At 40.2% G+C, this 23,484-nt stretch overlaps 1 protein-coding gene and 1 non-coding gene across 8 annotated transcripts in view; one reads left to right on the forward strand and one right to left on the reverse strand.

The window, feature by feature from the left end:
- Positions 1 to 23,484, reverse strand: part of ASCC1 (activating signal cointegrator 1 complex subunit 1) — a 112,091-nt gene that overhangs the window by 11,903 nt on the left and 76,704 nt on the right. For 6 of the 7 annotated variants that reach the window (XR_007145254.1, XR_007145251.1, XR_007145253.1 and 3 more), the window contains exons 8-9: positions 20,641 to 20,765; positions 13,491 to 13,576 (exon numbers count right to left, since the gene is read on the reverse strand). Coding sequence is in view for 3 of the 7 variants with exons in the window: in XM_047824733.1 (XP_047680689.1) it covers positions 13,491 to 13,576; positions 20,641 to 20,765 (211 nt within the window). In the remaining 4 variants the exon portion in view is untranslated. The remainder of the gene's footprint in view (positions 1 to 13,490; positions 13,577 to 20,640; positions 20,766 to 23,484) is intronic. The other variant, XM_047824735.1, reaches the window with a different exon arrangement.
- LOC125148497 (U6 spliceosomal RNA) lies at positions 20,393 to 20,499 on the forward strand. The gene has a single exon (XR_007145580.1). It is a non-coding gene; the product is annotated as a U6 spliceosomal RNA (small nuclear RNA).

Consider the following 23,484-nt stretch of genomic DNA (forward strand, 5'->3'; position numbering starts at 1 on the left):
ACGTGAACGTGAGAGTCCTTCGTTCACTCTGCTCTCCCGGACCACCTGCCTGTCTTAGCCGCAGTGAGCATGAGGGATGTTAACAGCATGACCCGAGGAGGCACCAGGCAGAAGCCAGCCAGACACAGCCAGGGAATAAAGGCTTCAAAACTTCCCTCAAATCATCACTCAGGGTTGCACTTTTGGATGTTTGGCCTGAGCCTCACTGCTGACATAAGGATTATCAAGTTTAGTTTAAGACTCTGCTGGTAAGGCCAAATGACCTATCAGAGAGTGAATTAAAACAGCTACACACAAACAGGATGCCAGGCAGTTCTGCTGAGCACCTCAATACTCAAAATGCCAAGGGACTTCCCCTCCCTGCAGGGCTGTTCAATTTTAAAAAGCAGCAGGAAAAAAATGCGGGGTGGAGGTAGAAGGAAGGAAGAGGGAGGAGGCCATGCTGCCAGGGCTGCAGAGTCTGGACCAACCCTGCACACAAAAGCACGCTCTGCCCTGGTTCCACAGCAGCAGGTAGAATTACCATCAGAGATGGGCAGCTGGGAGTTCGTTCGGCTACAAAATCTATTCCAGAGAAGGCACTGCCTCAGGGCATGGGTATTACTGCCTCAGCAGGGCAAAACTGCTGCTGGTGGCTCCTGGTGGCTTCTGGCTAGCAGAGGCTCTTCCAGGCCCCCGGGAGGTGGCTTTTCAGAACGAATGTAGCTAATATTTCTGCAGATAAATTCTTGCCCTCGGAAGAAGGCCTCTTCACGGTCACTCAAATATGTCACCTCTCTTATTTTCAGTTTGGTAATCATCCCTCAGATATTATTTGTAATTATCCCTCAAACAAACAAATGCAACAGAAGAGAAGTGTTTGATCTTTGTATTATATATCAGACAGGAGGCGCAAGTCGGCAGAAAGAAATCCCTGAAAGGGAGCACGGGGGACAGCAGCAGAGATGGTTTCTCCTTGGCCTGCGTGTCTCTAGGCAAGTGGCGTTAGGGAGGCTGGGCATAAAGGGGCTGACTCCTGTGCCGAGCAACACATTCAGAAAAAGAACAACGTGAGAGGGGAGAAAACAAGGTCATCAGGCTCCGTCCACTCTGTTCCAACTTTTCCAACGTGAGAGCAGCATCCAGAAGCTGAGCGAATCAGATGGCCCTCAGCAACATCAGACGGTGGCAAGAGTATAAATACGTACAAATAACAGTTGCCCAAATAATAGCTGAGGTTGTAGTGGTTCCCGGGAAGATGAGAGAGAGGTTGCCACATGTTATCCTGGACTTTCAACTAAGTCATCTTATTACACAGGGAGGCATGAAATACTTCGTCCTCTGGCAGAACCACAGCCCCAGCAGCACCAATGCGGCATTATGTATTATGACACACACTTAGTTGTCCGTAACTCAGTTCAGACAGCCTCCTTCCCCTCTGCAAAGGGCTATACCTCAAATAAGCAAAAGGCCTCGGAAGCCCTGCCACACTTCAGGACTTAGGAGAACAAGACCTCTATAATTTAAGAAAATGGTGTCAATGTTTTAATCCACAACTGAGAGGGTCAACTCTGAATTGGTGTTTTGGCTGATTTACATCCTGTGTTTTCACTTTTAACTTGTAATAATGTTCACATTTGAGCATGGATTGGAAAACTGTTTCATCCTTGGGATATGGGAAAGAGGACATTGTTTCTTAATTAGTCATCAACTTAATATGTTTCCTGGCATAGTGGACTTCACTCTTGTTTCTTTGATCTGTTCGCACCAGTGTCCTTTAACATTTGGAATAACACTTAGGTATTCTTGGCACCAAGCCACCCAATCTAACACGGTCTTTAAACAATAGGCTGCTCCAGAGAAGACAGTGCCCTGTCACAATCTCTGGGTACAGATTTATATTTGGCTACTGGCTTGTCTACACTGTAGCTAAAAACACAATGGAGTATATATACGCACTGGGACATTATTCATTCTTAAAAAGAAATAAAATCCTGACACATGCTACAACATTGAGGAAGCCTGAAGACATGTAACTGAAATAAGCCAGAAACCTGAGCCTGGGTGGCTCAGTCAGTTATGTGTCCGACTCTGGCTCAGGTCATGATCTTGCGGTTTGTGAGTTCAAGCCCCGCATCGGGCTCTGTGCTGACAGCTGAGAGCCTGGAGTCTGCTTCAGACTGTGTTTCCCTCTCTCTCTGTCCCTCCCTTGCTCATGCTTTCTCTTTCTCTCTCTGTCAAAAATAAATAAACATTTAGGGGCGCCTGGGTGGCGCAGTCGGTTAAGCGTCCGACTTCAGCCAGGTCACGATCTTGCGGTCCGTGAGTTCGAGCCCCGCGTCAGGCTCTGGGCTGATGGCTCAGAGCCTGGAGCCTGTTTCCGATTCTGTGTCTCCCTCTCTCTCTGCCCCTCCCCCGTTCATGCTCTGTCTCTCTCTGTCCCAAAAATAAATAAAAAAAAAAAACGTTGAAAAAAAAAATTTAAAAAAATAAATAAATAAATAAATAAATAAACATTTAAAAAAAAGCCAGAAACAAAAGGGCAAAATATTGTATGATTCCTCTTATATGAGACACCTACAGTAATCAAATCCATAGAGCCAGAAAGTAGAATGGTGGGTACCAGGGAAAGAGGGGAGGAGAAGATGAGTACTTCCTGTTTAATAGGTACAGAGTTTCAACTGGGATGATAAAAAAGTTCTGGAGATGGATGGTAGTGGTGGTTGCACCATGTGAATTGCACTTAATGCCACTAAATTATACACTAAAATTGGTTAAAATGGGAAATCTCCTATCATGTATGTTGTACCACAACTTAAAAAAACCACAACGGGACACTTGGGTCGCTTAGCCAGTTAAGCGTCCAACTTCGGCTCAGGTCACGATCTCTCAGTTCATGAGTTCAAGCTCCACCTCAGGCTTGCTGCTGTCAGCACAGAGCCCACTTCAGATCCTCTGTCTCCCTCTCTCTCTGCCCCTCCCCAGTTTGTGCTCTCTCAAAAAAAATAAATAAACATTAAAAAAAAAAACCAACAACTACAATGGACCCCAAATGAACTATAACACAACTCACTAAGTTTGTGATATATACCCCAAGTGATATGACTGGATCCCTAGAAATGAGTACATAAAAGAGATTACTATTTCCCACAATGAAAACAAGCACCCTGTTCAAAGAGTTCACAGGAATGTAATTGGAGGGACAAAAGACAATTATTTATTCTCCCTCCCCCAATACACCGAGCGTCTAGCTTAGTGTTTTATATTTAGTAGGTATTCAAGAGGATATTTTCTACTGTCATTGTCTTTGCCAAACCATGGCCTAGATCTTGTCATTGTGCAGTTAGACCCTTCCAAACCCATCATTCCCTGCCTGAGCCAAGACAACACATACAAGTATTCCAGCACCAGTGCAAAGATGAATAACCAATAAGCATAAATTCAAGAGAGTGAAATACCATGTACGAACAGACAGCAACAGACCAGAGAAGGTGCATTTTTCTAGAATGGATGTTGGCTTTGTCGAAAATCAGCCAAATGCTTCTCTTCCAGTTTCATTTCAATGATGGTTTCACCTCACTGACAATCTTGTCTTTGCTTGCCCCCATTAATGATTTAAGACTTCGCTTTCCCAGCAAAGTGATACATAAACAAAGGCAGAGGAAAAGTTATGGTAAAATACTACCTAGGACAAGACATTGTCCCAAAATATGCATCTTCCCCATCCCCTGGCTCCCACCCCAACCCAACAGCCTAAAATAAGACTATGTAAAACTAAACTAAAGCATTCCAAATTGCACTTTTCTTTTACCTCTGATGCCTGAAGAAACTGTCCCATCACCTGTCAGAATATTTCATTTCTTTTCAAGTACAGTATGTTATTTCTATTACTAGTAAAATATCAAAAAGCCTCTAATGATTTCCTGCAATCTCCCATTTTCATGAGTTTTGTTTTCAACCGTCAAGAACAGGAGCACCTGGGTGGCTCAGTCAGTTAAGCCTCTGACTCTTGATCTTGGCTCAGGTCATAATCTCACACGTCAGTGAGTTTGAGCCCTACATTGGGCTCTGCACTAATGGCCCAGGGCCTGCTTGGGATTCTGTCTCTCCTTCTCTCTGCCCCTCCCCTGCTTGTGCTCTCTCTCTCTCTAAAAATAAATAAATGTTAAAAAAAAAAAAATGAATGAAGGCAGAGCCATATTTTATCACTAACTGCAAAATAATAGTGGCTGTATTTTGGCAAGATGTCTTGTCCCAGGCTTGTTCTTAAACTCCAATTTTTCTGATATTCATGCTAATTATAAAATCAGCACAATTTACTTACAAGTGCAATGCACTTTATTTTTCATTCAATAATTTTTATTAAAATATTCTGTAATAAGGCATAAATAAAACTGTTAAAGAAATCATTGTTTGTCTTTCAAGTTAATGAATGTATACCACAGAGAAATATAAAATTAGTTTTGGATGTATTCTGAAATAAAAGGAGGTTAAGTGTAAATTCAAGTTCATTATGATCTGTATCAGCTGAATCTTGCTATATGGAGTACTAAAGTTGCAATCAAATTTAACTGAAAAATGAACTTCACTTATTAACAGAAGATTACGAGTATGAGCTATAGGTATATTTAATTTGGGACTCTCTTTTTCTTGAATTTAGTAAACTCATTTTTTTAAGTGTTTATTTTTGAGAGAGAGAGAGAGAGAAAGAATGAGAATGAGCAGGGGAAGGGCAGAGAGAGAGGGATACAGAGGATCTGAAGCAGGCTCCACGCTGACAGTAGTGAGCCCCATGTGGGGCTTGAACTTACGAATCGAGAGATCATGACTTGAGCCAAAGTTGGATGCTCAACTGACTGAGCCACACAGATGCCCCTAGTAAACTCATTTTAAAAAAGAAACAAACATTTGTTAGAAAATATTCAAGTAGATAGAAATTCAATAGGATTGACTGTTAACTAAATATGACATAGTTAGTATATCTTGAGGGTCTATTAAATATGAGCATCACGTCTAATCATAAAGCAGGAAGTTGTGTTGGGTGGAATAAAAGAAAATTAAACTAAACTCTAACCACGTAGGTGTCAGCAAAGTTTTTCCATAAAAGGCAAGGTGCCCATATGGTGTCCGTCACAACTACTCAACTCTGGCACTGTGGCACAAAAGCAGTCAGTGCATAAACAAATGAGGATGGCTGTGTTCCAATAGAAATTTTATTTATGGACCCTGACATCTGAATTTTATATAATTTTTGCATGTCCTCAAGTATTGCTCTTCTTCTGATTTTTTTTTTCAACCGTTAAAAAATATAAAAAACAGGGGCGCCTGGGTGGCGCAGTCGGTTAAGCGTCCGACTTCAGCCAGGTCACGATCTCGCGCTCCGTGAGTTCCAGCCCCGCGTCGGGCTCTGGGCTGATGGCTCAGAGCCTGGAGCCTGTTTCCGACTCTGTGTCTCCCTCTCTCTCTGCCCCTCCCCCGTTCATGCTCTGTCTCTCTCTGTCCCAAAAATAAATAAACGTTGAAAAAAAAAAAATTAAAAAAAAATAAAAATAAAAAAAAAATAAAAAACATTCACAGTTTGAGGGCCACGTGCAAAACAGGTGGCAGGACATATTTGGCCCTCGGACTGCAGTTTGCTGGCCCCTGCTCTGAGCGTTTACAATCTCATGTATGGGGTAAAACTATCTCCTTTGGCAAACAAAAACTCTTTTTCGTCTCCTCTTCTAAAATCTGATTCCTGTAAAAAAAACAGTTTTAGTCAGTCCAGAAAAGCTTCCTGAGTGGTTGCCAGGGACAGGAACATTGCTCAACACTGGGGAGCACATGACAGGTCTCTGCACAATCAAAGTAAGGAGAGGGGGAAGAGCGTCATCAACCATTAGGGAGGATGTAGTATCTGTACGTGAAGAATGAGTAGAATTTGCACAAAACAAGACTGCAGTTAAGAGAAAAACATAGATAAGGACAAAACCTTAGCAGGTAGCCCTACAAGGCAGTGAATGTTTAAAAAAAAAAAAAAAAAAAGTAGATTCACTGGCACAGTAGACACCAGGAGAGCCAATTGCCACTGAAGCCAAGAGAAGAGAACATTTGAAGGAGAAAAGCGCTTAATACTCTCAATGTGGTTACTGGAAAAAAGTAAAAGTGGGTCAAGGCACTGAACAAATAGGGACTACTGGTGACCTTTACAGTGCTGTTTCAGTTCAACAATAGAGGTGAGAGATAGGTTTCAGGGAATTACATAGGGAAAACTTTGAAAGGGATGACAGCAGGGAGAATGAAATGAAATGGAACTCTCATTTCTTAAAACAAAAGCATTCTAGGGGCGCCTGGGTGGCTTGGTCGGTTAAGCGCCCGACTTCGGCTCAGGTCATGATCTCACGGTCTGTGGGTTCAGGCCCTGCGTCGGGCTCTGTGCTGACAGCTCAGAGCCTGGAGCCTGTTTCGGATTCTGTGTCTCTCTCTCTCTCTGCCCCTCCCCTGTTCACGCTCTGTCTCTCTCTGTCTCAAAAATAAATCAACGTTAAAAAAAATAAAAATAAAAATAAAAAACAAAAACAAAACAAAAGCATTCTAATGAAAGATGCCACTACCTTCCTAGTAGCTTGTTCTAATATGAAACATTCTAATCAGAAAATTGCTCCTTATGTTAAATTCTTATGCCCTTTGAAATCAAATGGCCCAATTTTTGCAGTAAGATCAACAATTAATAAAAGCTGCATCTATTCTAAACACTGAAACAAAACACAGCTAAGATTTCAACTCTTCTCGAAGGTGGTTATTAAAAATACAGCAAATGGCTAGTGTCCTATTCCCCTCCTATGTGCACGTCTGTCTTTCCTACATTTAGAAATTTTTATTCTGACAGTTTCAGAGCAAAGTTATACGAATAATAAAAAGACTTCCTGGATACCTTTTATCCTCCTTTTTTTTTGTATCATCTACTTTAAGAAAAGCATTCTTTAGCTGAATTTTCTGTTTTGTTTTTTTGTTCTTTGTAATGTAGCTATTGCCAACAAATTTCAGTCACTCAGTTTAATAAGTGTTGGGGCCCAAGTAGTTTAGTTAAGTAAGGCTGTCCGTTTTGTTGTCCATGATGCAGTCACAGGTTGTAGGAAAGAAAAGTACAATATAAGCTCACTTCACAAAACTCCTGTTTGGAATTCACGTGTCTTTCATCAGCTCTGCTCCATTTGCACTCTTCTCTCCTGGGACTTGGGACTAGATGCACGTTGGATCTTCTCGCTCTATCCTACAGGTCTCTTATCCTCTCAGCTCTAATTTTTACCTTTCCCTCTGTCCATGCAACGTTCTGGAGGATTTCTTCCGACCTTCCAGTTCACTGCATCTCTTTCTCTCTGTCTACGTTACTGCTGAGCTCCTAATTTCAATTACTGCATTTTCCAGCTCTAGCATTTCTATTTGGTTTAAAAAACTGCTACGTCACTTTGCTTTTGTAACAGTTCCCAATTACCTGATAACATTTTAAGCTTGGCTTTTATTCCTTTGAACACAGGAAGCACAGTTGTTTTTAGTCTGAGTCTGATGACTCCAGCATGTCGTGTCTGAGTTTTGGATGTCTGTTTGCTTACAGAGAGTGGTCTCCTCAGATGCCTCGCTATCTCTGTGTACTGGCCATTTTGGGGGGGGGAAAGTTCCTTGGAGGGATGTTAGTAGGTGGAGGGTGATGAAACTGTCTTCTGGAGAGGATTTTTCTTTGCAACTCCCAAGTGCCTGGGGGCAACACCAGAGTAGAGCCTCCTTCATCCAAGTTCAAGAACAGTCTCTCTATTGTCTCCTTTTAGAATCTTTTTTTTTTTTTATTTTTTAACTTTTGTGTGTGTGTGTGTGAAGTGGGGAAGGGGCAGAGAGAGGGAGACAGAGGACCCGAAGCAGGCTCCACTCTGTGAGCACAGAGCCTGATGTGGGGCTCGAACTCGTAACTATGAGATCATGACCTGAGCTGAAATCAAGAGTCGGCCACCTAACGGACCTAGCCATCCAGGAGCTCCCTCCTTTTAGAATCTTAATTTTTGCACTGTCTGAGGATCCTCTGTGTCATATTTTCCCCCTCATATTTTCTCTCTCTTCACCTTTGCCATTTTCTTAACTCTATCTTCCAATCCTTAATTGAATATGTGTGTGTGTGTGTGTGTGTGTGTGTGTGTAATTTCCACGGATTCTCTTATTCTCTAAATGACCTTTTCCACATCTTAACTTGACGAGTCAAATTCTTCAGAAAGTTGTATGTTTGCTCCTCTAACATGTTTCCTACTTCACATGATTATCACGAATAATGTGACTGTTTTCAATGCTATGGACAAAACTATTACAAACTATCTCTGTGTCCAAGGGAACTGAACTTAGTATCAATAGTGTATAAGCATAAATAGCTTAGAGAGGAAGTGATGTCTGTTTAGTGATTTTACTTACCTAAATAAAATTAAATTTTCAAGTCACAGAAAAAAAAAAAAACGTCAAGTCACAGAGACAGCAGTTAGTAAAAACACCACCATACTTACGGTGGTAATGAGAGAGAAGAACTTTAAGCCACGTTCAATTTGCTGTTATTTATCCTGATATAATAGTGCAGTGGAACAAGTAGTGATAGACTCTCAAGGAAAGTCTTTCTGAAAGAGCAGTTTTGAAGAAAAAAATTCTAAACAGTCATGTGACTAAGAAGTAATTTTCAATCACAGTATATAATATGGCTGAATACTGAGCTGGATAATGAAAGACACAATGTTTTCTTCCTTAGAAATAATAGTAGTCTTTCTTTGTAGTCATTAATATATATAAAATTTAAGGACGTTCCTTAAGAACGTTCCATGCCCAGTCTACGGCCATACCACCCTGAACGCGCCCGATCTCGTCTGATCTCGGAAGCTAAGCAGGGTTGGGCCTGGTTAGTACTTGGATGGAAGAACGTTCCATGCCCAACGTGGGGCTCGAACTCATAACCCTGAGATTAAGAGTTGCATCATGCTCCACCAACTGAGCCAGCCAGGTGCCCCTTGTATCTTTTTTTTTTTTTTTAATTTCTACATAGTTCCCAGTCTCACATCTCTTCCCTAGAAAAAAACAAAAATGAATTCAACTTTTCAATAGTCTTCTAATACTTTGAAACAAAGTAATCATTCAAAACAAGAATGTTCACTGAGAGTGTTTAAGAATTTAATTGTGCATTTGTTACCTAAGGAGAAACTAAAGAGTTGGCCAGGGAAGGACATGGGGGATATGTTCTACTTTTTGACCTTGTTAGTAGTTACACTGTTCATGATTATTTGTTAAATGTATATGTATGTTTCATTCACTGTTCTATGTATATGTTTTACCAAAAAAAAGATAAAATATTTTTAAACAGCTTCCTTAAGTAAATTAAATAAAGCTCTCATTTAAATTTATTTATTCTAACTGTCCTTTTTTAAAAAGAGGTTAAGGGACAGAGATGGAACAAAAGCAAAAATGAATGGAATATTTGAGTTACTCTCATTTACACCTTTCAAGAAAAGCTTCAATGATGCTAAACAGATTTAAAACATATTTTCAAAAATAAAACCACTTTTCAAGTAAAATATTAAAAAACAATATGGCTATTTTTGAGAGAGAGAGAGAGAGAGAGAGAGAGAGAGAGAGAGAGAATGAATGAATGAATGAATCAATATGGGAAAAGAGAGAGTCTTAAGCAGGCTCCATGCCCATCATGGAGCCCTGATGGAGGGCTCGATCTCATGGTCCTGAGATCACGACCTGAGCTGAAATCAAGAGTTGGATGCTTAACCTCCTGAACCAATAGTTACTTTAATGGCACCAATTCCCTCTTTCTCTAAAGATTCCTATATATAAAATGGAAAGGCACAAATTCATCTCCTTTTTACTTGGTTTATATTTTCCAGGATTTTCAAGTGTCTGAAGAAATGGCACTGTGATGATGTCCTTTGATTCTGGACCTATAGAACTTTCTTTCTATTCTTTTCCAAATACTGTGTCAACTGTGCCTTTATTTGTACGGCATCACCTCCTCTACTAAGTACAACCTAGGGCTCTAATATCTCCTCCTCTTCACTGCAGTCAGAAGCTATGCTTTCGAACAGTTAATACTGTACTCCTGTTCAATCTGCTGAGAGCACAGTCTTGGAATAATGATTCTACTGCTTAATGTAGGTTCACAAGCCCCCCAAACAGACTGCCATTAAGACCACTTCTCTCTCTGGGGCTGGCAGTTTCTGACTGTTCCACTTGCGAGGGAGCAGTTATTTCTGGCAGTATAGTATGTCTTTAGGTCAGCATGATTTCTCCAATTACAAGTTTATCACTGCCTTATAGATAAACAAATAGCATCTTTGTTCCTATCTCTTAGATTAGAAATAGAAACTGTCTGAGGGGACATTACCCTGTGAATTTGGCCTCAGTCATCTTCATGAGTACATGCTCCTTTCAGAGCTATCTGTCCGTCTTCATAAAAACCCATCACAACTACATATGCTCCTTTTCTAATCTGAAAACCACAGGAGAATGATTCTTTTACTTGTCAGTTCTTTCAAAGTCCTTCTTCAGGTAAAATTCTTATTTTAGTTATGAATAACCCAATACTGGTCTATTACAGCTGCAACAACTCTCAAAAGAGCCGTACAAAAGAAAAATGTGGCTTCTACCTCCAGAAGACATTAAAGACTTTTTTCTTTCTTATTAAGGCACCCAGAACGCATAATATTACACCAGGCCAAAAGGACCAATTCCCTTCATGGAGGAGAAGAGCAGTTGGCTGTTACTTATTAAATTCTCAGAGCAACGTGCGATGGCTTGCTTTCTCCTTTTGTTTCTCTTTGAATAGTAGATGAAGCTGATTTTTTTCCAAGGCTGCTTCTCACCACCCGCATTCCTGATCCTTGACCTAAGCAGCTGTTAATATGCTACACACATATGCTTGGGCTCCTGAACCACCAATGCAGTTAATCTTTCGGTTTTCTCCACGTCAGTTCCTATCTTGTTAGTGAAATTGAAGTTTTTTTTCTTTCTAAATGTAATCATTTTATCTGATACAAAAACTACATATACAATTCACTGGTTTTTTGGAATCTTTTTTGTCCCCAAAGGTGTCGGGGCCCATGGATTCTTATGTTCTAATTGAGAAAGGCATGTTCATTTATGGAAATTCCAAAAGGTGGGCTACCATAGCTACTTCTGCGTTTAGGGGTGGGTAATCGTTGGAGGCCACATATTACCTTTATTCTCAAAGAAAAGTGAATTCCTTTGATTGAATATAGGTGAAAGATTATATTTTCTGCAGCTAGTGATTAGAAAGTAAAATATTAGTGTATCAAAAGACACTTTGTTCTAACTATCTGTGTTCAAAGGAACTTCTCCATACTCGTAACCCGCCCCCACCATTTTATATTATAATTGCCTATTAACAGTCTGTACCCCTCAAAGACAGGAAGCTCCTAGAAGACAGGGATTGTATCATAATGACTGTTTTATCTGCAGGGCACATGGTCTGGCAGATGGTATACAGCCAATAAGTATTTCTGCTGGTGTTGGTGTTACATTCAATTCAACGTCTAATTCTTAATTAGCCACAGTTTTAGACTAACTGGCATACACCATTGCCCCAACATTTATGAAACAACTTCTCATCAGACATTATTACAGTTCAAACAGATACGCCAAACTGCAAAAACCTAATGATATCTACCTAAACACTGAGCTTCTTTATGAGAGGCAGCAGAGACGATGCTAACTTGTGATTTGAATCTTTTTGCTCTCATTTCAGACTCAGCTACTAACGATCGGTAACCTTTGGCCAGCCACTTTAATTATGTTGGATCTTGTGCCCTTAGAAATTAAAGTGGGAAACTGGATTAAGTAGTCTCTAAGTCCCTAGCTGAGCCCAACTTTGACACTGTGATGAGGCACCAACCAGTTAGGGTACTACTAACATAGCAAGCCCTTGTTAACACTAGAGGGAGCTGCACCCATGCCATCACTGGGGTGGATAGGAAGATTTCAAGGCAAAGCATCTTTAAATTGGAAGATGGACTTTTCAGAAAGAGAGGAATTAAGTATTAGGTGAGACACCCATACTGTTCATACAGCCACTGCACAGGCTTTCTGCCATGACCTCCCTCTTGCTGATGTCAAAGTGCCTCACACTTGACTTTGATCAGCATACCTTCTGAGCTCTAATTCGGATTCCAAAAGAACCAAGACAGCTTGAGTCATTCCTACAGATTTCTTTCCCTATTCAGTCTACTTTTCTTTCTTAATCAAACTAACAACAATGACAAAAAAAGCAAAATAACTAATGCTATTATTGGAAAAGGCCCAGAAAATGAGATAGAAGAAGAAAAAGATTCATATCACACTGAAGATGTGGCCTGGGAAAATCAGTAAATGGCTGCGGAATTCATTAGCACCTTGCCACTCAAACCAAAGCTACCATAGCTACTTTGAAAACAAGAAAAGTACTCAGAAAGAGGAAAGATATCAAGGAAAGAAGGAATCAACACAGCTCTATAAACTGTAGAAGCCTGAATGCCTGCCTACGAGTGGATGCGGTCATTGCCTTGTTGGGTTCTGTGGTATGAAGTCTGCAGGTGCTGAAGTGAGGTCATGAATTAGAGGTAACTGGATCACATTAGGCATCTGGCAAGAAAAGTGCCAAGTGACCAGATATGGCAATGGAGGATGAGGTGGGGAAGGAAAAAGAAAGAGCATTTTTAAAGCTAAAGTTTTTTCTGAAGTTATATACACAGACTCTCTTCCCAACTCTAAAAACCATCCAATGGCTTTGAAAATGTATGACCTAAACCCCTTACAGAACAAGTGAAATGAAGAATTAAAAACCTCTCCATTGTATCAATTTGTTTGTGTTTGCCCAGAGGCACAATGACATGTTAACCTGATGGAGAGGGTATAAATCATGGATATTACAGAATGTGGTCTGTAGGAGAAAGATAAATGCAATCCTGAAGAACCCTTTTTATGGGAATTTCATAGATTACTTTAACACTCAGGAAAGCAAAACCTCAACAGTCCGAGACAGACTGCCTACTTTTCAGACAGAGGCTATTCCTGAGTAAAAACAAATTACAAAACAACTTTAGAGAGCAGTGAGTGAAAAGTCTATTAGAACAAAACAATTCTTTTTCACTTAAAAAATGCAAACTCAGACCTCCAGAGGTAAAATACAAAGTAAAACTCACCACATTAAAATCAACTTATTGCTATGGGTCCAAGTAGTTTAGATACTTGTTTCTTAAATCATCAGTTTCAAGTACTCTAATAAGAGACATCACAGCCTCAACAGATTCAAAAAGATTTCCCTTTTCCTTTAGGACATTAGTTGTTTTTTTTTGTTTTTTTTTTTTTTTAGCCAGCCTTTCAATCAATGATCCTTATGGGAAGCATGAGAAAAATGTACTTTACTGTTAAAAGGAGAACAACTTGTTTTCCTCTCTTATTTTAGGATACATGCCAAAGAATTTCCAATTCACCTGCTATGTACTGACCTTTAAAATGTTTCGGCCATCAAATGATTCTCTTTCCTTGAAGATGTATTTGCCATCCGCTGTGTAGAGATTGTACCTGCCTTCAGCTGTAAATATTTCAAAGACAATATTAGAAGAGAAGCTTGGGTTATATACGTTTGTTTTCTTTTGGGTTTCTACAGGTATAGCTAGCAAAATGTATTACCTGGAAAGTGGTACAGTGGGAGGGAAAAGCAGCAGGCTGAGTCAAGAGGCCCGGGGTCCAGTCTCAGCTCTGTTATCAACTCCATACACATTTATTCATCCAACACTGTCCAAGCACTCGAGGTAGGTTATGTATGTCATTAGCCATAGTCTTTTTTTTTTTTAATTGAACTATAGTTGACATCAGTGTTGTATTCGTTTCAGGTGTACAACACAGTGACTCAACAATTCTATACATTACTCAGCGTTCACTGTGGTAAGTCTAGTCACCATGTGCCATACACCATCTGTCATACAACATTATTACAATATTATTGACTATATTCCTTCCCCATGTTGTACTTTTCATCTCTGTAAATTATTATTTTTTTAATATTTATTTATTTTTGAGAGAGAGAGAGACAGCGCAAGAAGGAGAGGGGCAGAGAGAGAAGGAGACACAGACAAGTATCCAAAACAGGCTCTAGGCTCTGAGCTGTCAGCACAGAGCCCGATGTGGGGCTCAAACCCACAAACCGTGAGATCATGACCTGAGCTGAAGTTGGACGCTTAACAGACTGAGCCACCCAGGTGCCCCTATTTTATAACCAGAAATTTTTACCTCTTAATCCTCTTCACCTATTTTGCCCACCCCACCTCTCATCAAACCCTCTGGCAACCACTGGTTTGTTCTCTATAGTTATTAGTCGGCTTCTGTTTTTTGTTTGTTTTTTAGATTCCACATATAAGTAAAATCATTGTGGCATTTGTCTTTCTCTGTCTGATTTATTTCACTTTGCATAATACCCTCTAGGTCCATGTATGTTGTCACAAATGGCAAGAATTCATTCTTTTTTATGGCTGAGTCATATTCTGTTGTATATGTATATACAAGTAGACACACACCCCCCCCCCACATCTTCTTTATCCATTGTAAAAAAAAGATAAGAAATAACAAGTGTTGGCAAGGACATGAGGAAAAGGGAACCCTCATGCACTGTTGGTGGGAATGTAAACTTGGAGCAAAAGGATGGAGGTTCCTCAAAAAATTAAAAATAGAAGTACCAAACAATCCAGTAATTCCACTTTTGGGCATTTACCCAAAGAAAACGAAAACACGAATTCAAAGATATATACACCCCTATGTTTATTGCAGCGTTATTTACAATAGCCAAGATATGGAAGCAGTTAAAATGTCCATCAATAGATGAATGGATAAAAAAGATGTGGGGTGTGTGTGTGTGTGTGTGTGTGTGTGTGTGTGCTTGTGTGTATAAAATGAACCATATTCTTAAGCAAATTATGTCTCTTCTATGGACCTCAGTTCATTTACACAGTTACGGGTTAAGATTAGGTATCTCCAAAGGTTCCTTGAAGTCTAAAAGCCCAAGATTTTGTGTAAGCTGCATGCCTTTTAAAATATGTAAAAAAAAAACAAAAAAAAAAACATACAAAAACTCACATTAAGTAGTCAAAAGTGCTGGCAACACTGATTTGGGTTGCAACCAACATGATGTGGGTTGATTTAAGGAACCCCCCCCCTGCAAATGAGAAAGCCCCCTTCAGTTCAAAGGTATCTTTACAGACATTCTACACAGAAATGCAGCAAATCTATGACCTTAGCCTCATCAAAGCTATGCTCTAACTCCTTGTGTTAATTTAGCATGCTTATTCCGAAGGACATCCTTGAAATATGGCAGGAAAGAGGATTTCAAAGGAAAGGGATGACAGGTAAGAAAGAGTGAAACACCTGATTCCTATCCCCTTTTCAAGTAAAAATTCATCATACAGAAGAATCCAAAGTATAGAAAATTCAAAGCATCCTTAAGAATTATTTAACCCTCGGAATATTTTCTAAGATATTTACCCTTTCCTGCCTACCAACAGACATTCCAAAAGTATTTGTATTGCCACTTTTGAATATGCTCTTTTATTGTATACAGCTATGGAAACTACCAAGTCAGAACTGGTAAAATATGTCCAGAGCGCTAACTCCACGTGCATAATATAAGTTAGCTAGCTCACTGGAATTACACACTGGTAACTTCTAATGACAAAGTATTCACTTAATCAAAGATCAATGACAGTTTCAAAATCTGTAAGTAGCACTAGCCATCAGGGAAATGCAAATCAAAACTAAAATGAGATACCACCTCACATCAAAAATGACAGCAATAATCAAAAAGATAGATAGTAACAAGTGTCAGCAAAGAAGGAGAGAAACTGGAACCTTCACACACTGCTGGCAGGAATGTAAAATGGTGCAGACACTTTGGAAAACAGTCTGGCAGCTCCTCAAAAAGTTAAACACTGGCTTACCATATGACCTGAAATTTCACTCTTAAGTATATACCCAAAAGAAGCGAAAATATATGCCCACACAAAAACTTGTATGAAAATGTTCACAGCGGCATTGATCCTAATAGTCAAAAAGAAGAAACAATATAAATGTCCGTCAACTGAGAAATGGATAAATAAGATGTGGTACATCCATATAGTGGATGATTATTTGGCAATAAAAAGGGAATGAGGCATGATACATGTTATCACATGGATGAATCCTGTATGCATTATGCTAAGTGAAAGAAGCCAGTCACAAAGGATCATATATTGCATGATTCTATTTATACAAAATATCCAGAGAAAAGGCAAATTTATAGGACAGAAAGTGACTGATGGTGTGTAGGACTGCAAGGTTAAGGAGTCACACCGCCAATGGGGTTTCATTTTGGAGTGATGAAAAGTGTTCTAAAATTGATCGTGGTAATGGCTGCGTAACTCTGACTATACTAAAAATCACTGGATTATATGCTTTCAATGAGTGAATCATACAGTATGTGAATTTATCTCAATGAAAGTGTTATATTCAAACTATCTCTAAGTAAGAAAGGATAACTATACCGTGAACACAGAACATTTTCTTACATGAAGCTCTGGTGCTAACTGAATATAAATCTGGATCCACACAATTTAGAAGATACAGGTTCCTGCATAATTCAACTCTTACATGTCAAAAGGTTAGTTAATAATGGAGCATGGTAAGAGCTCCAAAGAAAGATTTAAGGACTAGGACATTTGCAGAACGTACTACTGATGGTATTAAATGTCTCATAAAATACCGTCTGTACCTGCACAGTCCAAATCAGTAGCCACCAGCCATATGTGATTAATTTAATTAATTAAAAGGAATTAAAATGAAAAGTTGACTTTCTCGGTCTCACTAGCCACCTCCAAGTGCTCAATAACTACATGTGGATGGTGGCTACCATACTGGACATTATAGATACAGAATATTTCTATCATCATAGGAAGTACTATTGGATGGTGCTGGATACAATGTATCTTCTGAACCAACGAATCTATTGTATACTCTAGAGCTCTAAAATTCTGTCTTTACATAGTGATGTTAAGATGTACATCACATCAGACGATCTGTGTTTCCAAACTTAAAACTGACCATCCAGAAGAAAATAAATATCAAAAACTCCTTTAAATGTTTGCTCTGGACAAGGTACATACATTTATAAATATGAAGTATTCCAGAAATTTTTTTCCTGAAATTCTACATATTCTTCTGCAATACTATTATCCAAATGAAAGAAACGCATTCCATCAGAAAAAGAGCAAGCATAGAGCTTTGGATTCTATGAACTACCCAAATAAGAGTCTATAGGCTTTGACTGAGTCACTTGAGCCATTTTTGATCTCAGTGTTCCCAAAGGTAAAACAGTGATTTATTTAGAAAAACCTTAAATAAAATAGGATCTAACATCACAAAACGCTAGAACTGAAAATTAGCCAGCTACATATCTCTTAGTCCTACAATGGCTCTAACCAAATGGGCTTAATATTAAATGACTTCCACTTGGGATCTTTGGTATATATCTGAGATAAAGAAAAGATGCACAGATGACCTTGAACAATGGGGATAAGGGACAACAACCCCCATGCTGTTGAAAATTCATGTGTAACTCCTGACTCCCCTAAAACGAAATTACTATTGTTGACTAAAAGCCTTACTGATAATATAACCAATTAATATATATTTTGTATATTATATGTATTATATACTGTATTCTTATAATAAAGAAAAAAGAAAATATTAAGAAAATCATAAGGAACAGGAAATACATTTATAGTATATACTGTATTTATAGAAAGAATTCCGTGTGTAAGTGAGACCCACACAGTTTAAACCATGTTGTTCAAGGATCAACTGTACTTTGACAAAAAATGGGACACACAAACTGTCCTAAAGTATAAATCTACAAATAGTTTATGGGGTCAAGTCCTGATGGAGATCTCCTCTTCCAACCTAGACTTTCTAAAACCAAGGTCAGGGTCCTAAGCAAAGGAAATAAAACCCATTTCAAATACTTGAATTTGTGGCTCCTGATCAGATAGATGCTGAATGTGCTAGAAAAGCTTTCACTTGCTGGGGAGAGGCAATGGGAAGAAAAGAAGAATCCTTTTTAAATGTAGATTACTGTCCCAAATCAAGGGTTAAAACAAGGCATTTTTATACAAAGGCTTAGAATCCATTTAGATGGATTCTATGCCTTTATACAAAGGCTTAGAATCCATTTTAGAGTAATAAAAAATTATTATTCTAATTCAAGGTTCCTCAACTGTGGTGATACTGACATTTCTAGATACTTCTTTATTGAGGTAGGTTGTCCTGTACACTGTAGGGAGTTAAGCAGCATCCCTGGCCTCTACTCACTAGATGCCAGTAGCAAAGCACCCTCAACTCCTTATTTTTTTTTATTTTTTATTTTTTATTATTTTTTTTTTTATGAAATTTATTGACAAATTGGTTTCCATACAACACCCAGTGCTCATCCCAAAAGGTGCCCTCCTCAATACCCATCACCCACCCTCACCTCCCTCCCACCCCCCATCAACCCTCAGTTTGTTCTCAGTTTTTAACAGTCTCTTATGCTTTGGCTCTCTCCCATTCTAACCTCTTTTTTTTTTTTTCCTTCCCCTCCCCCATGGGTTCCTGTTAAGTTTCTCAGGATCCACATAAGAGTGAAACCATATGGTATCTGTCTTTCTCTGTATGGCTTATTTCACTTAGCATCACACTCTCCAGTTCCATCCACGTTGCTACAAAAGGCCATATTTCATTTTTTCTCATTGCCACGTAATATTCCATTGTGCATATAAACCACAATTTCTTTATCCATTCATCAGTTGATGGACATTTAGGCTCTTTCCATAATTTGGCTATTGTTGAGAGTGCTGCTATGAACATTGGGGTACAAGTGGCCCTATGCATCAGTACTCCTGTATCCCTTGGATAAATTCCTAGCAGTGCTATTGCTGGGTCATAGGGTAGGTCTATTTTTAATTTTCTGAGGAACCTCCCCACTGCTTTCCAGAGCGGCTGCACCAATTTGCATTCCCACCAACAGTGCAAGAGGGTTCCCGTTTCTCCACATCCTCTCCAGCATCTATAGTCTCCTGATTTGTTCATTTTGGCCACTCTGACTGGCGTGAGGTGATACCTGAGTGTGGTTTTGATTTGTATTTCCCTGATAAGGAGCGACGCTGAACATCTTTTCATGTGCCTGTTGGCCATCCGGATGTCTTCTTTAGAGAAGCGTCTATTCATGTTTTCTGCCCATTTCTTCACTGGGTTATTTGTTTTTCGGGTGTGGAGTTTGGTGAGCTCTTTATAGATTTTGGATACTAGCCCTTTGTCCGTTATGTCATTTGCGAATATCTTTTCCCATTCCGTTGGTTGCCTTTTAGTTTTGTTGGTTGTTTCCTTTGCTGTGCAGAAGCTTTTTATCTTCATAAGGTCCCAGTAATTCACTTTTGCTTTTAATTCCCTTGCCATTGGGGATGTGTCGAGTAAGAGATTGCTACGGCTGAGGTCAGAGAGGTCTTTTCCTGCTTTCTCCTCTAAGGTTTTGATGGTTTCCTGTCTCACATTTAGATCCTTTATCCATTTTGAGTTTATTTTTGTGAATGGTGTGAGAAAGTAGTCTAGTTTCAACCTTCTGCATGTTGCTGTCCAGTTCTCCCAGCACCATTTGTTAAAGAGACTGTCTTTTTTCCATTGGATGTTCTTTCCTGCTTTGTCAAAGATGAGTTGGCCATACGTTTGTGGGTCTAGTTCTGGGGTTTCTATTCTATTCCATTGGTCTATGTGTCTGTTTTTGTGCCAGCACCCTCAACTCCTTAAATGTGACAACCAAAAACGTCTCCAGACAATCCCAAATGTCCTCAAGGGGGGCAAAATTGCCCCTATTTGAGAACCACTGGTCTAACCTTTACTTTTACTAGCTAATCTTTCTTCCTTCTTTCTTCTTTTCAAAAAAAGTCACCAAATATTGCATGGGACACACTTATACTTTTATTTATTTTTATTTTTTTAAAGTCCCCTCATTTATTTGAAGGGGCAGAGGGACAGAGAGAGAGAGAATCCCAAGCAGGGTCCGCACAGTCAGCACGGAGCCCAACGCGGGGCTCAACCCCAACGAAGATCATGACCCAAGCCAAACTCGAGAGTTGGACACTTAACCAACTGAGACACCCAGGCACCTCTGGGACATACTTATATTAAAATAATTATTCACTGTTTACCTAAATTCACCTGGGCATCCTGTATTTCTATTTGCTAAATCTGGCAATGCTATGGGCAACAGAAATCAAAGATCTAGAATGTCATGGTCCCATGCTAGATGTCTCTGCCCACTTCCACTGTGCTCATCAAAACAAGGCAAAGGTTTGTGCTCGCTTCGGCAGCACATACACTAAACTTGGAACGACACAGAGAAGATGAGCATGGCCTCTGCACAAGGGTGATGCGCAGATTCGTGAAGCTTCCATATTAAAACAACAAAACGAAAAAAAACAACTCAAAGGTTCAAAAAAAGATATACCAGAGGCTCTTTGATACCCTGTTTTGTTTGAACCCCAGGGATATCATAAGGCCTTACTGATCACAAACTATGCTATAGTTCTATGTGGGACTTACCATTGGGGTCCTTCCTGAATAGAGTGTTCATGACTGTAGCATGGAGTTTCACACTATTCCACTCTTTCACTATTAGTCCAGATGCCTGAAAACGTTCCAGCACTCGATCGACTAATTCTTGCAGCCTGGAGCAATTGAAGACAGAAGTATAAAAATCTTAGTAAAGTCCTAAATCCCTGATTACTGATTGAACATTTACAGAGTATCTGCTCTGGGCCAATCACTGTACAAGACTGTGCGTAAGAGGAGGGAGAGAAAAGGCACGTGGTGCTCACAGCCTTATGGAGCAGATGGAGATGGAAACCAATAACTGTAATATATCATGGTGAGCGTTAAGGAGGGTTCAACCGTACATGGAGAGGGCCAGGTTTTCACAGGAGGTTTAAACATGACCTTGAAGCTTAGCATCTTGGGACAGGGCTCAAGAAGCCAGGCTCAATAGAGACATGCCTAAAAGGAAGTGCCTTATTGCTTCATCCCGTCACAGAACCTAAAGCTACCAGGTGGGCAATATGTTTCTGCCAGGATCAAAGGAGGTCTGGCACAACTCTTAAGACATTTGCTCACTGGGAAAGAGCACGCACTGTGAAGATCCCCGTAGCCTTGGACACTATCTCAGTGTTTCACTGAGGCTGAAGCATAGTACCCATAAAGACAACTATAGGAAAATCCATAGGCTGCGTGACCATTCCTCATGTGGACTCCAGGTAGCTCTAAGCAGTAAGGGTTCTGCAGTGGTTGTGTTCTATCTCGGCAACGACCATTCACTCTAGCACCTCCACCAGAAACAATGCTTGCACAGAAGTTTTCATTCTATGCAGGTGTTTTGCTCAACAGCTTGAAGAACTTCCTTTAACACTTCTTGTAAGGCTATTCGAGTGGTGATGAACTCTTCAGCTTTTGTCTGTCTGGAAAACTCTTTTCTCTCTCCTTCAGTTCTGAAGAACAGCTTTGCTGGTTGTGCCGACAAGAGGGGTCAGCATCCCAGCAAGTGTGTGGTGAGCAGGCCTCAGGAAGCAGCCATCTTCTGTGACCACCCACTCATCTGATGGTAAAATGCAGCCTGTGGTTTCTACATCATGTGCCAAAATGTCCACTCTGAGACTGAGGCAGCTGTCACTGGATATGTACCGAGTCCGTATCAAATGACAGAGCAGTGCACCTGGTGGCAAGTGCAGGGAGCAGCCTGCACCTTCAACCCTTCCTTAGCCACCTCTGAGATTAGTGCTGATCCTGACATCCCTGACCCAAAATAATCTCCCATTAGTCACTAGCGTACTAATGAACAATAGACTTCACATTTTTTGTACTTCACATTTTTAGATGTGCTGGTAAGAGTCTTTTGGGTCAAACATCACCTCTTTTCCTGGATACAAGTAGCCCTGAGAAACTTAGAGAGTTTGGGAATCTTCCATTGCTTCTTGGGCCATGGCCCAAGTGTAATGGCCCACAGTGTAAGCACTGTGGCCAGTGAGCAGAGCTAGACAGGTTTGCTTTATGTGAGATATGGGCCAAACCCACCTGTGTGGCCCATTTTGTGGCCCATCTTGCCTCAGGCAGAATACTCTGGCTACAGCAACTCAGTTGCTTGAGGTCTGTCTCCAAGTGGACAGCAGCCTCTAGTACCCCTACCCTCCAGTGACCTTTCACTCGTTTAGACGTGGGCAAAACAACTCTTTTTACTTGCACTGCATACACTGCAGCAAGAGGAAGCTACGTCCCCCAGAAACTGACTCGGGAACACAAACAATTATCTTCCTTTTCATGGTCTGCAGGTTCCAAAGTTCCGAATGAATCTTCTTAAAATTCTAAGTTCTTTATCTTGTGTTTTTTTTTTTTAATGAAATACTATCCATGAACCAAAAAATATTTGTAAATGAGTAAGGCATAGTTAACATTATTATTTATGATAATAATAATAATAATAATAATAATAAATTATAATCATAAATACTCATGTCCCCTCCACCAAACTTCAGAACTAGAACACAGGGCTGGCACTAGGGTGAAGCAAGTGAGGAAATTACTTTGGGCACAAAATTTAAGAGGGTGCCAAAAAATGCAGTAACCTAAATAAATCATACAGTTTATTTTTTTATTAATTTATTATTTTAAAGTTTATTTTGAGAGAGAGAGCGAGCACACGTGTGCAAGAGTGGGGGAGGTGCAGAGAGAGAAGGAGAAAGAGAGAATCCCAAGCAGGCTCCACGCTGTCAGCGCAGAGCCCAATGTGGGACTCGAACTCAAGAACCACGAGGTGATGACCTGAACAGAAATCAAGAGTTGGACACTTAACTGACCAAGCCACCCAGGCGCACCCATGTGGTTTTTTTTTTTTTTAAGATTTTATTTTATTTTGGAGAGAGAGTGTGAACATGTGAGTGGGGGAGGGGCAGAGAGAGAGAGGGAGAGAGAGAATCCCAAGCAGGCTCCACGCCCCAGTGCAAAGCCCAACATGAGGCTTAATCTCATGACTGTGAGACCATGACCTGAGCTGAAATCAAGAGTTGGATGCTTAACCTACTGAGTAACACAGGTGCCCCAATAAATCATGTCTTAATGCAGTATTTTTAATAATTAAATTAATGAAAAAAAAATCCATGACGAACAGAGTCTCAAAATTTTGAATGAAGTTGGGGCCAGTACTGCCGAGTCCGCCCTTTGCATCAGGATCCAGTGTGGCTGGCATGGGGTAGAACGTTACACAACACACCGGTCGCTCAGGATGCTCCAGGCTCTGGAGACCCTAGGGACCCCCTGCTGCCCCATGACCTCAGCACTCCTCAACATGCACATTTTCTTACCAGGCTTCCTCCACTGAGCGGCTTGACAACTGCCACCTCT

This window comes from Prionailurus viverrinus, chromosome D2 (assembly GCF_022837055.1).
Source record: "Prionailurus viverrinus isolate Anna chromosome D2, UM_Priviv_1.0, whole genome shotgun sequence".
NCBI classification, from domain to species: domain Eukaryota; kingdom Metazoa; phylum Chordata; class Mammalia; order Carnivora; family Felidae; genus Prionailurus; species Prionailurus viverrinus.